The sequence below is a fragment of the Panthera leo genome, chromosome C1 (assembly GCF_018350215.1).
Source record: "Panthera leo isolate Ple1 chromosome C1, P.leo_Ple1_pat1.1, whole genome shotgun sequence".
In the NCBI taxonomy this organism is placed as follows: Eukaryota; Metazoa; Chordata; class Mammalia; order Carnivora; family Felidae; genus Panthera; species Panthera leo.
The window spans coordinates 4,311,490-4,329,522 of record NC_056686.1 but is presented as its reverse complement, the minus strand read 5'-3'; the positions used below and the strand labels follow the sequence as shown (position 1 = coordinate 4,329,522).

The following is an 18,033-nucleotide window of genomic DNA, read 5'->3' as shown; positions in this document are numbered from 1 at the left end:
TCAAGGAAGGATTATAATACCAATAATTGACCCAAAGTCAGTAGCATAATATGCACTTGCATGATCTCATCAATACACAGATTATGTGTATTTAGTACAAAAAGGCAGAAAATATAGGCAAGCACAAACATTGAAGTAATGTAGTTGGTTTGTCTAGTTTATTTCTCAGGTGTCCTGGTACTATTCCTGGGCTCCAGGGGACAAATTTGGAATTCAAGGATTAATTTGGAATTCAAGGATTAGCCACAGTAGCCAGATACTTGGAGGCTGTGATTCCTTGTTTTCTGCCTTTAGGGAAAAAAAAATATTATTATTATACCTGCTGATTATTACAGTTATTTGGAAAAGAGGAAGAAAAAAGCCAACGCTAGCACAGGTTGTGACAAGTTTTAAAATACTAAGAATACCATAGTTTCCCAGTAAGTAACTTGAGAATGTAGTTATTTTAATTGGGTTACCAAATATAGCTTCACCTTTCTAAATCTCACGGCTATACCACATTCATTAGGGAACATTCTGGAAAGCTTTCTGCCTACCATTATAACTCAGTACCTGAGTGTGGGTATGAACATAACCAGAGGTTTCTTTCTCCCAGAATGACTTTTTGGTGGTTCAGCTTTAATAGAATATTCTTAGGAATTCGTGTGGATCTTTCCCATCCTGTTTTCTGATTTTTCTGACTTCCATCTCCAAGAGACCAAAAAAAAAGTAAAACTTCCTCAAAATCATCTTGTTTTTAACTTTTAGTACCTTGATCACTGTATGAATATATACATGTGAATAATCTTAAGTCATTAATAAATAGTTTTTATACCATGTATTGTCACCTCTTTATATAGCGAGGGAAATAACTTATGCACAAATAAGTCAAATGAACTTCTCATACAAGGATTCATAGCTAACACTGTGCTGGATATTGTTCGTAAGTTTTTGGCTACAGGGGCACCTGGGTGGCTCAGTTGGCTAAGCCTCTGACTTCAGCTCAGGTCATGATCTCAGGTTTCGTGAGTTTGAGCCCCGTGTGGGGCTCTGTGCTGACAGCTCAGAGCCTGGAGCCTGCTTCAGATTCTGTGTCTCCCTCTCTCTCTTACCCCTCCCCAACTCATAGGCATCCGCTCTCGAGCTCTCTCTCTCTCAAAAATAAACATTAAAAAACTAATAATAAAAATAAACGTGTTTACCTACTGTATCTCATCTACTTATAATAACATACTTAATAAATAGAGAAGATTATAGCGTTCCTTAAAGGAAAGTTTAGTAAGTTCATTACAAATCACACTTGAGATGGTTCAGAATCAGTTCAGAATCAGAATTGGGTGTACAATAGGAGAAAAGGCATACTCTCTTTTTAATGGTATAAATGTGTAAGTATGTGCTTCTAAATGTTCTCGAAGGAAAAAAAAACCCAGGATAACCGGCTTTTATAAAATGATCTCCATGACCTCTTGTCCCGTCTGCCTGAAAGTAGAATTTAAATATCAAAATTGCATAGTTTAAACTTTTAGAAATGAAATGGTACCATTATTTGTTAAATCACATTACTTTCTCAGACAAAGACCATTTTCATGATATTGGAAGAGGTAAATTTTAAAAACTTCCATGGTTGAAATTTAATTTTTTTTTCTGTGTCCCCTGCCTCAGTAGCCTCCCCCCAGAAGTTTAATCTTTACATACAAACATTTCCCCCCAAACTATGGGTTGTTGACTAGCGTTAACACCTTTCTCACTGAACACTAGTGTTTCTACCGTGCCCAGATGTGGAATGACATTGGAAGAATTTGCTGGCTCGATCATATATTGTCATAGTTAAGTGAATGAATTTCTCACTTTCCCATCTTGAACTTTTTTTTATATATATTAATTTTGAGAGAGGGGCCCCTGGGTGGCTCAGTCGGTTAAGCATCTGACTTTGCCTCAGGTCATGGTCTCCCAGTTTGTGAGTTCGAGCCCCATGTCGGGCTCTGTGCTGACAGCTCAGAGCCTGGAGCCTGCTTCGGATTCTGTGTCTCCTCTGTCTGCACCTCCCATGCTCATGCTCTGTCTCTCGATAATAAATAAACATTGGGCGCCTGGGTGACTCAGTCGGCTAAGCGTCCAACTTCGGCTCAGGTCATGATCTCACGGTCCGTGAGTTCGAGCCCCGCGTCGGGCTCTGTGCTGACAGCTCAGAGCCTGGAGCCTGCTTCCGATTCTGTGTCTCCCTCTCTCTCTGACCCTCCCCCATTCATGCTCTATCTCTCTCTGTCTCAAAAATAAATAAACATTAAAAATAATAATAATAAATAAACATTTAAAAAAATTAATTTCAAGAGAGCCAGCAGGGGAGAGGGGCAGAAAGAGATTGTTAAGCAGTTTCCACACTCAGCGTGGAGCCCAACACGGGGCTCCATCCCACAACCTTGGGATCATGACCTGAGCCAAAACAGAGTCTATTAACCAACTGAACCACCCAGGTGCCCCCCCCCCCCGCCCCATCTTGAACTCTTATGGTTGATCAGATGAGTGAGAAAAGGAACTAGATAGCATGCCTGGGTTAGTGGGTGATTCAAATTTCCAAACACAGCTGATGGGTCTAAATCTGTTCCTTTATTTTCTAACCACATTCCTATGTTGCCTTAGATATGTACACATGGCTTCGAATGCTCCCCTTTTAGGTCCAGGATATTAATAATACACCTTTTTTCTCAAGAACTGAATTCTTAGTTGTATTTTCAACTATTATCTCACCAAACAGAGTATGTCTATCTAGTACAGAAAGAGAAAAACACAGGCAAGCACAAACAACGAAACCTCGCCAACTCAGAATATGTTGCCTTCACAATTGCTTTGTGGGCATATGAACACAGACAACAAATTGGGCCATACTACGGGTAATCGGATTTTTTGCTCGACACTGTAGCACGAATATCTTATTCCAATAAATATATGCATCATTATTTCTTCAGGACTTCACAGTAAGGCTGATTTGTTTAAGTACACAAAACTGGACTCCGTCCTTCACCAGAGCAACATTATTTGATTTATGAAAGATTTGCTTTCTGCAAGGTGGACAAGTTCTGACCCAGAGGGAGTGTAGTACTTTTCCCTACAAACATCCCACTTCCTGGCTACTCAGACTCTCTTGTCACAAAGTCTGTGCAAGTAAGCTATTGGCCGGGCTCCTGGGCCCAGGAATGCTGCCGCTGCCGTTAATAGCTGTGTGAACAGTCCATCTATGGGCAACACGCAGCCGCCTGGGTACCTGAATGTTTTTTTCACTCAGGCCTGTGCTTCCCATGCTGAAATTTGGACCAGATACATTCTCATGGCAAGATGATGAGATTCAAAGTACAAGAGAAAGCCTGCAGTTCGCATTTCAGAGATGGAGGAAAAACAAGATGTCTTCTCCAAAGGTTGTGCCCACTCAGCTGGAACCCAGAAATGACAGCAACCCCCGGGTGCCTGGCCCGCCCTGGGACACACGTGGGCGCGGGGGTGAGGCGTTCACCAGGAATGTTTCTGCGAGGCCCACAGGGCATGGGTGGGGGCTACTAAATAACAAAAACCCAGGTTTCTTCTGAGAAGCAAAAGGACTGGAGTCTTTTCTAAAACCGAGCAAAGCGTCTGCTAAAGCAAAAACATGGCTTCCAAGGGAGGGAATTTTTTTCACCTAGTTACGTTGAAAGTGGAGTCCCGGTATTGTATTCACGGGAACCACAATAAGGAAGATTCCTTTCTTCACAGTCACCCCACAAGTGACTGTGACGTTCCTGAACGCCCACATCCCTGGTTTTTAAGGCAGTCCCCTGTCTGACCTTGAGCTAAAGGCAGTGTCCCCAGGCCCCTAGTGTCCCCTCTCCTGGAATAGGAAAAACTGCTGCTTTCGCCGGAATTATTTACATTATTTATATTATTATAATTTTCTGGTACTTGAGCCTTTTGTTCAACCTAATAGCACGTTCTTCTGCATTCTCACGGCGGTCTCCTACCCTCAAGTTTTCTGCCTTCCCCACGTCCATTTCCAGGAGAGGGGGCCAGGAGCCTGGGGGTCGAGCCCGCGCGGGCCTGCGCCCTCAGAAGGCAGCTCTCGAGCCTGAGTCTCTATGAATCGGCAACCAGAAGTGCGCCTTGTACGCTGACGAAAGTTAATGACCGAGTTAGTCAAGTTTGAAACTCCTGCAGGAACACAGTGGAGCAGATTCTTGGCGTCTGGCCCCGTGTCACTTACAAGTGCGCCAAGAAAAAACGTCACCTAAAAAGCTTATACTTGTTCAAGCCTTAGTCCTGATTTGTAAAAATCCTGTCTTTTGAGATCTGCCCGGCAATACGGTTAACTAGCAACCCTCGGAACTAGTGGAATTCAAAACAAAATAAAAACAAAACAAGAAAAAGGTACTGTAGCGAGCCGCCCAGGGGCTCAGGGGCCGCCGACTGGGTAGGGAAATCTGGCGCGAAAGGGGTGGCTCGGGTTCCGGGCGCCGAGCTCGCCCCCGCCGGCTTCGGCCCCGCAGCCCGGCCCGGTGCGTCGTGGGCGGGCCCTGGAGGCCCCCCGACCCCGGACGGAGAGGACACACGTCGCCCGGCGGGCCCGGCTCGGGCGGGGGGCCGCGGGAAGCCCCGTAAGGGCGCGGGCGGGCGGTAGTGACTCAGCCTCGGGCGCATGGGGCGGGCGGCGGCGCCGGGCTCGGAGGGGTTAAGTGGGCGGGGCCAGCGGCGGCCCGCCCCTCCCGGCCCGCCCCCGAGGCCGCGGCGCCCGGCGGTACTTATAGCGGCGGCGCGGGACGCGCGGCGTTCCTCCCGCTGGCCCCGGCCGCGGCGCGCCCCAGTTACCCCAACGACGGCGCCATGGAGCGGCCGGCGCCCCTGGCCGTGCTGCCCTTCTCGGACCCCGCGCACGCGCTGAGTCTGCTGCGCGGCCTGAGCCAGCTCCGCGCCGAGCGCAAGTTCCTGGACGTGACGCTGGAGGCGGCGGGCGGGCGCGACTTCCCCGCGCACCGCGCCGTGCTGGCGGCCGCCAGCCCCTACTTCCGCGCCATGTTCGCCGGGCAGCTGCGCGAGAGCCGCGCCGAGCGGGTGCGACTGCACGGCGTGCCGCCCGACATGCTGCAGCTGCTGCTCGACTTCAGCTACACGGGCCGCGTGGCGGTGAGCGGCGACAACGCCGAGCCGCTGCTGCGGGCCGCCGACCTGCTGCAGTTCCCGGCCGTGAAGGAGGCGTGCGGCGCCTTCCTGCAGCAGCAGCTCGACCTGGCCAACTGCCTGGACATGCAGGACTTCGCCGAGGCCTTCAGCTGCGCGGGGCTGGCGAGCGCGGCGCAGCGCTTCATCCTGCGCCACGTGGGCGAGCTGGGCCCCGAGCAGCTGGAGCGCCTGCCGCTGGCGCGCCTGCTGCGCTACCTGCGCGACGACGGGCTGTGCGTGCCCAAGGAGGAGGCCGCCTACCAGCTGGCGCTGCGCTGGGTGCGCGCGGACCCGCCGCGCCGCGCCGCGCACTGGCCGCAGCTGCTGGAGGCGGTGCGCCTGCCCTTCGTGCGCCGCTTCTACCTGCTGGCGCACGTCGAGGCCGAGCCGCTGGTGGCGCGCTGCCCGCCCTGCCTGCGCCTGCTGCGCGAGGCGCGCGACTTCCAGGCGGCGCGCTACGACCGCCACGACCGCGGGCCCTGCCCCCGCATGCGCCCGCGCCCCTCCACCGGCCTCGCCGAGATCCTCGTGCTCGTGGGTGGCTGCGACCAGGACTGCGACGAGCTGGTCACCGTCGACTGCTACAACCCACAGACGGGCCAGTGGCGCTACCTGGCCGAGTTCCCCGACCACCTGGGCGGGGGCTACAGCATCGTGGCGCTGGGCAACGACATCTACGTGACGGGTGAGGGGACCGGGGGCCGGCCGGGAGGGGACCGGGGGCCGGCCGGGAGGGCCCCGGGTGTTAAGTCTCCTGCGGCCTTGGGAGAGTGCGTTTTCCGAACCTGGAATCCTAGAACCGCCCCACAGTGCGAGCGCCCCTTCCCTTCCCCCGCCCCTTCTTGGCCAGTGGGTACGCTTCGAGAGCTGGTGCTTTCGACCTGGAAGTCCGTTGTGTGAGCTGCGACAAGCAGCTCCTTGTGGTCTCTGTGTTCCCCGATGTTGGGGGGTGGGGGTGGGAAGGGTAGGCAGCCTAGATGACAGATGAGCCCACTCCTTGCCCGGGAGGTGCCCCCACCCCCATTTGGTTAGAGGATACTGGGGCATTCACCCCGCACAATGGGCGCTTTCTTCTTCTCCCTAAGGAATCCAGGGACAGGAGGGGGACTGGCACTCGATGAGACACCCATTTCCCGTCCTGGGGATTTCCCCCACACAGCTGAGCCCCACAGGCCTTTTGACACGCTCATTTTGTCACCAGTGACAGGGTTCCCTCAAGCTTGCACCTAGGCTGGGCGCTGGGGGGTCACATGGTGTTTAGGCTGCTCCCTAGTCAGCGACTGTAAACATGGTCACATGCTAAGAGGTTTTCTTCCAGTTACTTGGCTCAAACCCCAAAACACTGCCGAGTCATGCTGGGCGGGTCCCATCCTGCCCCGGTCCTGGGCATCTCCCACATTTTTCATTAAAGATAAATCCCAGTTCAGACATGGGGCTACCTCCTTCCCTGGGGTGAGGAGGGGCGGTCTCTGTGACAGCTATATAAGGAAAGAACCCGACTCGGCAAGCAGCCCTGGGCCCTGCGGAAGGCTGTTATCAGTCAGTGAACTGAGGCTGTGCCCCGCGTGGCACCTTCAGGAGAACGCCAGCTCTGAGCTCTGGTGTTCCCACCCCTCAGCCCCACACACACCACCAGTTTGTGAGTGGAGAAATCTTGGGTTAAGGACGTGCTCAGCTCTTGGCCTGCTGCTCTGTTCCAGCGTTTGCTGGAATATGCTGGAATTGGTCGCTTTCCAGTTTGGGGTTGGTCGGCCCTGTGTTTGGGAACTGTGTGCCCTCCCAACACATGAAAGTCTGGCCAGTGCACTCCCTCCCAGAACTGGTTAGACTCGCCCCAACTTTGCACACCCTTCCATAAACGTCTCAGCTGAGCAGCTAATCCTTTGGGGTTAGACAGGTGGCTGGGTCATTCCATACAGCTGCTGGAGGGAATTTCACAGGGGCAAGAAAGCTGGTTTCAGCTGCCTTGGACGCAGTTATCCTTTAGGAGGAAGAAAGCAGGCAGAGTGCACTTTGTAAGAGCTTTGTGTTTTCAAAAGCTCAAGGCTGTGAGACAGGATGTCATGCGTGCTTTGCCCTGTGGCGCCAGCTCTGGGGAGGGGGGATGTGACCCCGCCCCTGGATTCTGGGGATCCCTGCAGGCTGTGGGAATTCTAGTGTTCTGGGTTTAACTTATGATTACAGCCAGCACCCCGGGGGGCAGTGAGTGGTTGGCTCTTTTTTTGAAAGAAATGTAGAAAGAACTTGATTGATTTTTTTTTTTTTTTTTTTTTTTTTTTTTTTTCCCCCTGGATGAGGCACATGCCAGTAACTTGTGCCTAAATCAAGAGCTGGATCCCCAGGATTCCCCCTATAGCGTTTCTTTTCGTGCTGGGCTCTTGCTTGCAGTGTGAGGTAGATTTCCTATCAGGCTGTCCTGGCCCTGCCTTGTTTGCGGCTGCCCAAGAAGGCCAGAATTCCACAAACAAGGCCCTGTGTGCCCTGCCACCTGCTTTGTGGCCCCCCAGAAGTTTTGGCTCTGAGACCCAGGCCCTGGTGCAGTTGGGGTGTTGGACAGTGTTTGTGGGGGTCCAGACCGCGATTGCTGTTTACTTAGAATTCTGGCTCCAGGGCCCTTGTTTGACCCACACGGATTGGCGGTGTTCTTGTGGCAGGAAGCTCTTACACCCCTGGGCGGCGGTCGGCACCTGCGCTGCCTCAGCCACGCCCCCCCCCCCCCCCCCCCCCCGGGCATGGAGCCCCTCTAGCCAGGGCTTTGGTGAGAGAAGCCATGTGTTGACGCTGAAACCCAGTGAGCCTACTTCCTGCCCTGGGAGGCTCCCTCTGGGAAGTTCATCGAGGCCCGCGTGGGTGCCTCACCCCGGAGTCCGCACGGGCTGACCTGTGCGATGCACGTCCCGGCAGGTGGGTCTGACGGCTCCCGGCTCTATGACTGCGTGTGGAGGTACAATTCCAGCGTGAACGAGTGGACGGAGGTGGCGCCCATGCTGAAGGCCCGTGAGTACCACAGCTCCTCCGTGCTCGATGGGCTGCTGTACGTGGTGGCCGCGGACAGCACGGAGCGCTACGACCATACCACCGACTCCTGGGAGGCCCTGCAGCCCATGACCTACCCCATGGACAACTGCTCCACCACCGCCTGCCGCGGCCGCCTCTACGCCATCGGCTCGCTGGCCGGCAAGGAGACCATGGTGATGCAGTGCTACCACCCGGACACGGACCTGTGGTCGCTGGTGGACTGTGGCCCGCTCCCGCCCTGGTCCTTTGCCCCCAAGACGGTGACTCTGAACGGACTTATGTACTTCATCAGGTGAGTATCCTGAAGCCGAGGCCCCTCCGCAGCCTTTCTTACCAGGCCCCGTGCTAAAGCGCATCATCACTGTGCTCGCATTTCACAGATGAGGAGGCAGGCCAAGCTGGCATCCCAGGCTAGGTCTTTCTAACCTGTTAGAACGGTTTCTGTGGGCTTCTAGGTTTTCTTGATCGAGGGATCCTAACTGATGGAGTTAGATCCTTGGATTATGGATTGAGTGGAGTTAGGGCCTTTTAGAGAGCTGTCTGAGACTCTAGAAGCTAAACCACGTGTTGCTTTGCCTGTCTTCCACCCTGAGGATCTCGCTGTATAGACCCTGGTGGTTCTCATGTGGCATTTATTAAGAAAGGAATCTGTCCTACATAGGAGGGGCTTTGCATCTTAAGAAGACTAGAGGAGGGGCACGTGGGTGGCTCGGGCGGTTGGGCGTCCGGCTCTTGGTTTTGGCTCAGGTCCCAATCAAGCCCCACATCGGGCTCTGCGCTGACAGCGTGGAGCCTGCTTGGGATTCTCTGTCTCCCTCTCTCTCTGCCCATCCCCTGATTGCACTCTCAGAATAAATAAACATTTAAAAAAAAAAAAAAAGACTGGGGGAGGGCTTTTTGGAGACTTTGGGTCTTTGGGGAAGTGTTGCTTTGTCAGAGGGACCCTTTGCTCACCCAGCAGTGTGTCTTCACCCTGCCGCCGGGTGCAAGAGCCGGGGGTGGGGGGATCAGCTCCACCCCCTCTGTTTATTATTTTTAATGTTTACTTGTTTTTGAGAGAGAGTGTGTGAGCAGGGGGAGGGGCAGAGAGCGAGGGAGACACAGAATTGGAAGTAGGCTCCAGGCTCTGAGCTGTCAGCACAGAGCCCAACGTGGGGTTCGAACTCACAGACCGTGAGATTGTAACCTGAGCTGAAGTTGGATGCTTAACCGACTAAGCCACCCAGGCGCCCCACCCTCTCTGTTTAAAAAAAAAATTTTTTTTTAACGTTTATTTATTTTTGGGACAGAGAGACAGAGCATGAACGGGGGAGGGGCAGAGAGAGAGGGAGACACAGAATCGGAAACAGGCTCCAGACTCCGAGCCATCAGCCCAGAGCCCGACGAGGGGCTCAGACTCCCATACCGCGAGATTGTGACCTGAGCCGAAGTCGGACGCCCAACCGACTGAGTCACCCAGGCGCCCTGCACCCTCTCTGTTTAAAGCAATACTTGGGCATTCAGCACATGTCTCTGCAGGTCCCATCTATGCCTTTCCCGCCTGAGCTGGCACAGGAAGGGCCCACGGCCCTGGGATCTAAGGATCCCACAGCCACTCCGGACCAGGGACCACTCCTAGCAGGGAGCCGGCCTTAAAGCTGTCTGGCGGGAATGATGAGGACAATAGTTAGCACGTGTCAGCGCCCCCGAGCTGGGTGTGGTCTGCCTCCTGGGCAGGAGTCCATCTCTATGACTGTCTGACTCTCGAGATGGGCACCACTGTCATCCCTAATTCATAGATGGCAGCAGAGGCTTAGAGGGGTAAGGAATTTATGGGACGGCATGGGGTTTGAGTCCAGGACACCCAGCCCAGGGCCCAGTGCGGTGTTGCTATATCGTGGTCTCCCTGGGCCAGGCTGTGGCCTTGGGAGCAGGGGGCAGACATGGAGTGGCCAGGGGGTCACCATGCATCTGTGGGTCTTGACTTGCCACAGCCAAATATCCCCTCTTGATGGGCCAGCAGGCGTTCAGGGAAGTAGGAGCTCCTGTCTGCTGTGCACAGCCTGTGTGTGTGTGTGTGTGTGTGTGTGTGTGTGTGTGTGTGTGTACATTCATGTGCACTTGTAGGTGTGTGTCCCAGTTCCTCCCTTCCTGGCCTAGAGTCTGTCTGAAGCTGTGGGATCAGGAGGGAAGGGTAAGAGCTGTACTGTGGTCTCCTCTGTCCCCTCTTAGGAGCCTCAGAGGACATATGCACTTGGCTTCTCAGCCCTTCTCTTGCGTCCTCAACTGCCCTGGCCTTTGTCTGCTCCCTCCACTCTGCTCCCCCAGACTAGAGGCTCCTTCCCAGGCTTTCTTGGTGAGCACATGCAGGGCAGAGGTAGCACATCATTGTATGCCAGGAAACCTCCGGAGTGCTCAGAGAGAGCCCTGGAATCTCGGCCAGCTCCTGGTCCTGTTATAAAACATCATCTGACCCTTCGCCCAGCTCCCCCTCCCCCAAGTCAAGGTAGATGTCTTCAGAGAGGGGGTGGAGACAGCTATAAATACTTCTCTCAAGAGTGCCAGAACCTTGGCTTCAGCCCCTCGGAGTCCGTTCCAAGTTGAGCGCCTTTGAGAATGTCCTCCCCGCCCTGTGGTCCTAGAATAAGACGTGCGAAAAGGCCAGCCTGTCCACAGAAGGCCCCCTGTGCTTTCCTCATCCATGTCGGGGTCTCTTGTCAGGTGCTAAGCCCCCGCAGCTGGGAGCATCAGGGTACCCCCCACACCCCGTGTGAGCCTTTGTGTGGGTTCAGCTAAGCCATGGGAGGCTGGGGGTGGGGGGTGGGCTCAGCTCTGCCCAATCCCAGCCCCCAACCACGTGGAGATAGTGAAGGGTGGGGAAAGGCGTCCCGATTGACCTCCAGGGGCATGGCGTGGGCAAGACCTGGGGTCTGGTTCAGATGCAGTTTCACGTTTGTCCCAGAGTCACTCATTTCATGCCTAGTAAGCCTCGTGTCTAGTAAGCCCCGTCGCGCCCTGCTCGAATGCCACCTGTCAGGGCAGCTCCTGTCCACAAGCTGCTGTTTGTAGGGGCACCAGGCACTGGGTGGAGGCCTCAGCCTCTCAATCGCTGAGGCCCTGACAGTTTATACGTCTGTGCTGGGGGAGGGCAGCCCAACGGCCTCTGGCACTGTCATCCTCATATGGGCCACGAACTAAGATTGGTTTTTACACCTTGAAATCGTTGGGGGGGGGAAACCAAAGCAGGAGCTGCATTTTGTGGTACGAAAAGTTACACGAGATTCAAATTCTGTCCACAAATAAGGTCTTTTTGGAATGCAGTCAGCCCGTTTCCGAACATCGGTGGCTGCTTTTGCGCTACAACAGTCACGTTGGGGAGTAGGTACGGAGCAGGCTCTGGGGGCCTGAGATGTTCACTGACTGGCCCTTCTGCTGACCCCGGACTCCTTACTCTCACTGCCATCTGGGGCTAGTGTCTGTGCTTTTCAAAGCTGTGCCTTTGAGCCTTTCCTTGCAGGGATCCAGAGCGTGTCAAACAAGGTGGAAAGATCCTGACCCCAAAGGGAGGGGCAGTGCTGGTGCCTTCTTTCCTATGACTGTGCCTATCCTGCTGGGCACCCAGGACACAGCAGTGAGCGGGAGGAGACTGGGGGGCTGACAGCGGTGGGGAGGGCCCAGGAATAGTCAGGGAGTGTCAGGGAGTGCAGGGGGGCAGGAGGGCTGGCCTGGCCTGGTCAGCCGTGGAAGGCTGTTGTGAGAAGACACACAAGTGCAGGTCAGAAGACGGAGAGGAGACTGGTGGGCAGGGATGTGGGAAGTTCAGATCTGGAGCCAGCCAGGGGGGCCGTGCTGGTGTAGAGCAGCGTGTGTGTGTGTGTGTGTGTGTTTGGGGGGGGGGGGGGGTAGGGTGGTTAAGCACCTGAAGGTGTTTGATCGTCAGGTTTGAGAAGTAAAGTCTGGTTCTGGCCTCAGAGCCCAGGCCGGATAGGTGTGTGGGCCTGAAGTTGGCCCCTACAAACCAGGGATGAGGGCTCACTGGCCTGTGGACTCCGAATGACATCAGAGACATTCCCAGAGGAGAGGGGCCTGCGTGGCCCTTCTCTCCGGCTCTTTACACACAAGGATGCTTCCTCCTGCCTCTGATACGTTCCCCCCCCTCCCATTCACAGGGATGATTCTGCGGAGGTGGACGTATATAATCCCACAAAGAACGAGTGGGACAAGATCCCATCTATGAATCAGGTAAATATGCGGCTGTGTCGGCATTGGTAGCACAGGCTGGTCCTGTTTTCTGGCCAGAGTGTAGTCATGACGTGTTTGGGAGATGGTTCTGGTGGGCAGGGCCCGTGCTGAGCCCTTTCCTGGTGTTATTGCACTTAATAGAGGGCTGGGTTTTCCCTCGGTTTGTACTTCAGGGGCACTGAGACCTTAAATAAATCCCAGGGTTAGACAGTTTAGTGAGTTCATCCATTTGGACCAGCATTCGATGAGTACCTGCTATAAGCCAGAGAGCATAGGGAGAAGAATATTCCCCAGAGGGACAGCAAATGCAAAGGCCCTGGGGCAGAGTGTGCCTGGTATGGTCGCAGAACAAACCTCACAGTCCAGGGTGGCTGGAGCAGAGTGAACAAGGGGACAGCAGAGGCAATGAAGTCAGACAGAAGGTCTTTGGGGATTGACCCTGGGGAATACAGTTATTTATTGAGTGCCTACTGTGTGCTCTGAACAGGACACTGCTACCACTGTCTGATCAGAGTGTCTCCCCTCTGCTTGTCAAGAAGAGAGGTGCTGAGTCTGACCCTGTGATGGAGTTGGGAAGGCTCGGTGGCATTTGGCCACGTGGGCAATTTCCTTAGTCCTAGTAGTTGTATATCTCCTCAACATCTTTTTTCTTCCTTAAAGTTCCCAAACCTGCTCCCATGATACCTCTGTATGGCATTTGTCACAACTTACAACATCCCAGTTTAACATTTGCACTTAGCAGATGGGACTTCTCTTCTCCCCGTGATGACCTACACGTCACAGCAAATTTGGGCAAGAGGAGAAAGTCCAGGGGTGTGGTTCAGAGCCCAGATGTGAGTCAAGTCCTGGCTCGGCCACCGTCAGCCACGTGAGGCACTGCTTTCCCACCTGTACGATGGGAGGACAGCCGGGCCCGCCCCAGGGCTGGTGCTGCTCACGGGGAGAGTCGCTGCTTCAGCAGCCTCCCGGCCACCGTAGGAACCAGGCACGGTGTGTGGCGCTCACCCCTCCACCCCCGGCCCTGGTTCTGGAGCCGGGGTGGAGGAGGGCATTGGCCTGGCCCGGGGAGCGTGCAGAGGGCCGCTCTCTTTTCTCCAGGAAGTGGCGAGGGTCCCAGGCACCTTCTCCATGGAGAGAGGCCGTGGGGTTTCTGCGCTGGCCTGGCTGCCGGCCTCCACTTGCCTGTCTCCCTTGACCCGCAGGTGCACGTGGGGGGCAGCCTGGCCGTCCTTGGAGGGAAGCTCTACGTCTCAGGTGGTTACGACAATACGTTTGAACTCTCTGACGTGGTGGAGGCCTATGACCCAGAGACTCGGGCATGGAGCATAGTGGGACGGCTCCCGGAGCCCACCTTCTGGCACGGCAGCGTCAGCATCTTCCGCCAGTTCATGCCCCAGGTGCCCTCTGGTGGGCGCGGCTTCGAGCTGGACAGCGGCAGCAGTGACATGGATGTGGCCCGACCCCGGCGGCCACAGAACCCTGACGAGCTGCACTAGCCCTGGCCTGGCCCGGGGAGGGCCTCGGTGCAGGTAACACAGCGTGTCTGGGGGCGGGGCAGTGAGCCCCTCCTTCGTGCACAAGGACGGGTTGGGTTCACCAGGTGGAGTTGGGCTCTTGGGTCGCCGAGTGAGCCTCAGGATGTGACCCCAGGAGAGTCTCTGTGCATTTAGAGCCGGACTCACAGCTGCTGGGGAGCTGCCTCCCTGCCAGCACAGGGCTCTGGCTCTAGCAGGTGATCCCTCATGCTGCCTCTGCCTATGCCTACTTGCTTCCATGTCAGAGAGGACGGCCTCTTGTCGGGGACAAGTCCTCCCACGAGAGTCTGAGAGTGGTCCAGGCCTGCTCTCCTAGGCCTGCGGGCTCTGCCGGCCTGGAGCATCGGGAATCTGGCAGACGATGGCTGCGGTGGGGTCCCCAACTCCACGTGCGGTGCTGGACATCCCAGGGGCCAGCTCCCTGGATGGAGGCGGTCTGCCTGCCTGGCTCCTCACACCTGCTGGGATGTCCCACCAAAACGTGCCTCACAGGCGCAGGGCAGTGTGACTGGACGGGAGTGTGGCCTTGAAGTGGGCCCCAAGGGACGTGCTGAGTAAACCCTGTCTCCAGTGAACCTGGGTTGAGGCAAATGCTGGGTGCTCCATCCGCCTACCCCACCAGCTGGTGTTGCCACCTGACTTGGAGGCCTCCAGGACTGTCGTCCCAGGTGGATGCACGAGAGGGCAAAAGCCTGCAGGTGCAAGGTCGTGGCTCCTCCCTGGGAGGCCCTAGGAGTTTCTCATTGAAGCCCAGCCAGGCCGATGGTTGCGGATGCCCTTCTCTCCCCTAGGAACAGAGAATCCCGCTGCTTCCAAAGGAAGCCCTGGACAGGGTGGCCCCCGTGATTGGCTGCAAGGTAAATGCAGTCTGGCCCTTCCTTAGAAGAAGGGTAGGGTGGCCAGGGACGCAGCCAGAAAAGAGTCTCTTACAGTGCCATTGCTGAAGGTCTCTGCAGGGCAGGGGGACAGCCACCCTCCTCCCAAGCCTGGGGCATCCCCGGGAGGGTGGCGGGAGGACCTCCCAGGAAACTGCGGCTCAGGGGTCCCCGGTTCCCTGTTTTCTCTGGGGAGCGAGTGGTCTGGTCTCCTCAAGGTCCCCAAGGATCCCTTGGCTGGATGTGTCTTTCTTCCAAAGAGGAGGATGCTTGCATTTCCCTCACTAGAAAGCTGGAAAGCAAATGTTTGTTGAGTTGCCTTTCCCAGTGAACCGCCTTGGAGATGTGTTCTTAGCAGGAGAAGAAAAGTTCTAGCTGTCGCTTCACAAACAACACTTTTTTAAACGCTTTCTTTGGCCAGATGGCAAGGGTTGTTCTGGGGGAGGAAGTCTTGCGGCCTAAAGAGCTGTTGGCTGGGGCCCCCACCTTCTCTGCCATATGCCGTCACTGTCTGGTTAGACCTGTTGCAGGAGCAGCTCCGGTCCACAGCCAGCCCTTCCCATCCCCTCAGTTGTCACTCACCGGGTCACTCCCGCACACCCACTGCGCCAGGCGCTGCCAGACAGCCGGCCGGGTGGTGGTCCTGCCTGGGGCTCCCCCGCCAGGCGGGCCTGGCCGTGGGATCCCTTGGGCCCCGGGGGACTCCTTCATGCCCCAGGTCCCACCTTCGCCCCTCCTGGGGTGCGTGTTCCCCCTCGATCGGGACTTGCTGCCCCTGTCCCCCAGCGATGGTCTGACCTCACCTCCTCGGGGCTGGTGCTGCCTCCTCCTGGCTCTGGTGCCTTCCCAGCAGGCTCACTCCGCAGGGGTTTTCCATGCCCTTTGGTCTCTGTAGGTAGAGGGTGTCCTGCCACAGTGGCTTGTCTCCTATCAGTGGCAGCGGGGAGGGCAGGGCAGCGCTGCACAGGACCGAGGGAGCCCTGATGTGCTCCAGGCACGGAGCTCTGCGCCAGCAGCTGCGGCCTGCCCGCTCGGTGTGGGGACAGGCCACGCAGATAGGTGTCACGATGCCTGCTGACAGGTCACCTGCAGCCACCCCCACCACCCCACCCCGCCCCCGGAGCAAGAGTGCGGGCCTTGATCTCGTGGGGAAGGCTTTGGCTTTGGCGCCCTTCCTGAGGGCCGCCTCCGTGGAGGGTCCCTTTGGCAGCCGGAGAAGGTGGGGTGAGGAGGTGCCAAGGCTGCTGGAGCTCTCCCCACCTCCCTCCAGTGGGGCTGGGCTCTGTCAGGGTCAAGGACTTCCCGTGGTCAGCGACTTCCAGGGAGAGGTATCGTGTAACGCTTTTTTGTCGGGACGGGGCGCTGCAAACACGTTTTTCTGACAAAACCAGCCTCTGTGGACCGTACAGCAGGCCTGGTCCGTGCTGAGGGCTAGCGACCGCCCTGGCCTTCACCTGGCCTTCCCTGCAGACGCTCCCTTGTGGCAGGGGGCCCCGTGTCCTGGGTTCCTGCCCTTGGTTCTTCACCGTGACCAGCTGGCACACCACTGGCAGCTGTTGGTTGGCTGGTTCAGTGTGCACCCGTGACGTCCTCCTCCACACTCGCTCTCTAGAACTACGTGGGTCTCCTCCACCCGGGCCCCATCCTCTGTCGGGAGCACCAGGGCGGGGAAGGGGAAGCAGCAGCCTCAGCAGCAGCGGGTTCCTGCAGACTGCAGCCGGGGGTCCACGGTCAGGGACGGCCCTTTGGCAGCACCTGCTCCCCTGCCCAGCCCTCCCCGCTTCCCTCCGTGGGGGCTCTCGCCTGGGGACACCCCCCCCCCCGCCCCCACCTTAGGAATGTCTATACACTGACCAGGGTCAGAGATAAGCCAGCTGGAGGTGGGACTGTGTTTGGATATACAGAACTTTTTAGTCTACGAGACAGTTTAAGTTATGAAAATTCAGTGACTCATATTTAATGCTGATTTGCTATAAAGTATTCTATATTTATATAACTTCAGAGACTCTTATGTACTAAAGGACACGCCCCTTTCAGTGTCCCAGCTATCTAGTTCCAACCCCAGACGGTGGGGCAGATTTGCCTATTTATTTGTTCTATAGGCCTAGGCGTCCAGAATCCTGTTGAGAGATTTTAGGATGCCTTCGATGTATACTTTTTGAAATAAAACTATTTCCTATACACTCGGTGTCCTGGTCTTCATCCTGCCGCTGCTGTCTTGGAGACTTCAGGCAGAGGCGGGGCAGCGGAGGGCTGCCCCCGTGCCCACGGAGGAAGAGGACAGACCGGGGTGCCCAGGGCTTGTGCGAACGGTCTTGGAGCAAAGCTTCTGAGGCCCTTTCTTGTCTCCGATCGTTACAAGGTGGCAAGTAGCGGGAAGCGGAGGCTGAGCCCAGGGCATGAGGAGCACGGGAGTCCTAGCCCCACGTGCTGCCCCACGGCCAGTTTGGCCTCCCTGCCTCCACCCCTTCACCCGGTCCCCTGCCTTGCTCCCCCCACCTCCTGAAGGTGGGCTCTCCAGTGGTGAGGAGACCCCCCTCTGTAGGGGGTAAACCTCAGACCTGGGGCGGGGAGTGGGCCCTTAAAGGAGGATCCTGGAAGAGGCCATGAAGTTCAGAAAGGTTCCTCGCGTATAACCCAAGGCATAGGCCGGTTTCTTTGTGGGGAAGGGAGCATTTTGAGGCCATAGTTTATTTTTTAATAACCTCACTGAAATAGAGCTGAGGCAGTTCGCAGTCTGGGCATCGGCTGTTGTGCCTGAATATGGGCCTTACCTCTGAGCACCCCAGTGGTCGAGGGATACAAGGAAAGACGGTCAGATGGGTTCTGGGTGTAAAACAGATCGTTTCCTTCCTCAGACTCCAGGAGGAATTGGGCAGTGTGGAGCTCGTGTTTCAGGAGTCTTCCAGTGATAAGATTTAGGTGGTGCCCGACTTGAGCACTGCTCGTGACTGTCACTGCCCCAATTCAGAGTTCGCTTCGTGCCGGGCACTAAGCAGAGCACCTCTGCTGTGCGTCAGGTGGTTGTAGAATGTGTGTGCGGAGCTGGACGCCCATCAGCGGGTGGGGCCTATATCCCCTGCCCTTGAACCTGGGCAGTGAGGTTCCGGTGTCTGCCTGGACCAGCACCACGTGGCAAAGGGGACACTGTGACTGGAGGGCTAGGTCATGAGGCCTCACGGCTCTGGCTGGAACATGGGTCCTTGGCACACAGCCACCATGCT

At 56.1% G+C, this 18,033-nt stretch overlaps 1 protein-coding gene across 1 annotated transcript; it reads left to right on the top strand.

The window, feature by feature from the left end:
* The first annotated feature begins 4,783 nt into the window (after positions 1 to 4,783).
* KLHL21 (kelch like family member 21) lies at positions 4,784 to 16,990 on the top strand. The gene is made up of 4 exons (XM_042951910.1): positions 4,784 to 5,845; positions 8,065 to 8,470; positions 12,327 to 12,399; positions 13,602 to 16,990. The coding sequence occupies exons 1-4, from the start codon at positions 4,825 to 4,827 to the stop codon at positions 13,893 to 13,895; spliced, it is 1,794 nt and encodes a 597-aa protein (XP_042807844.1). The 5' UTR covers positions 4,784 to 4,824; the 3' UTR covers positions 13,896 to 16,990.
* Positions 16,991 to 18,033: the final 1,043 nt, after the last annotated feature.

Bases quoted from the DNA above. Each gene is read 5' to 3' on its own strand.
- KLHL21 (XM_042951910.1), top strand. From the start codon at position 4,825: ATGGAGCGGCCGGCGCCCCTGGCCGTGCTGCCCTTCTCGGACCCCGCG. The intron at 5,846-8,064 runs GTGAGGGGACCG...ACGTCCCGGCAG, and splicing joins CAACGACATCTACGTGACGG to GTGGGTCTGACGGCTCCCGG. The intron at 12,400-13,601 runs GTAAATATGCGG...CTTGACCCGCAG, and splicing joins AGATCCCATCTATGAATCAG to GTGCACGTGGGGGGCAGCCT.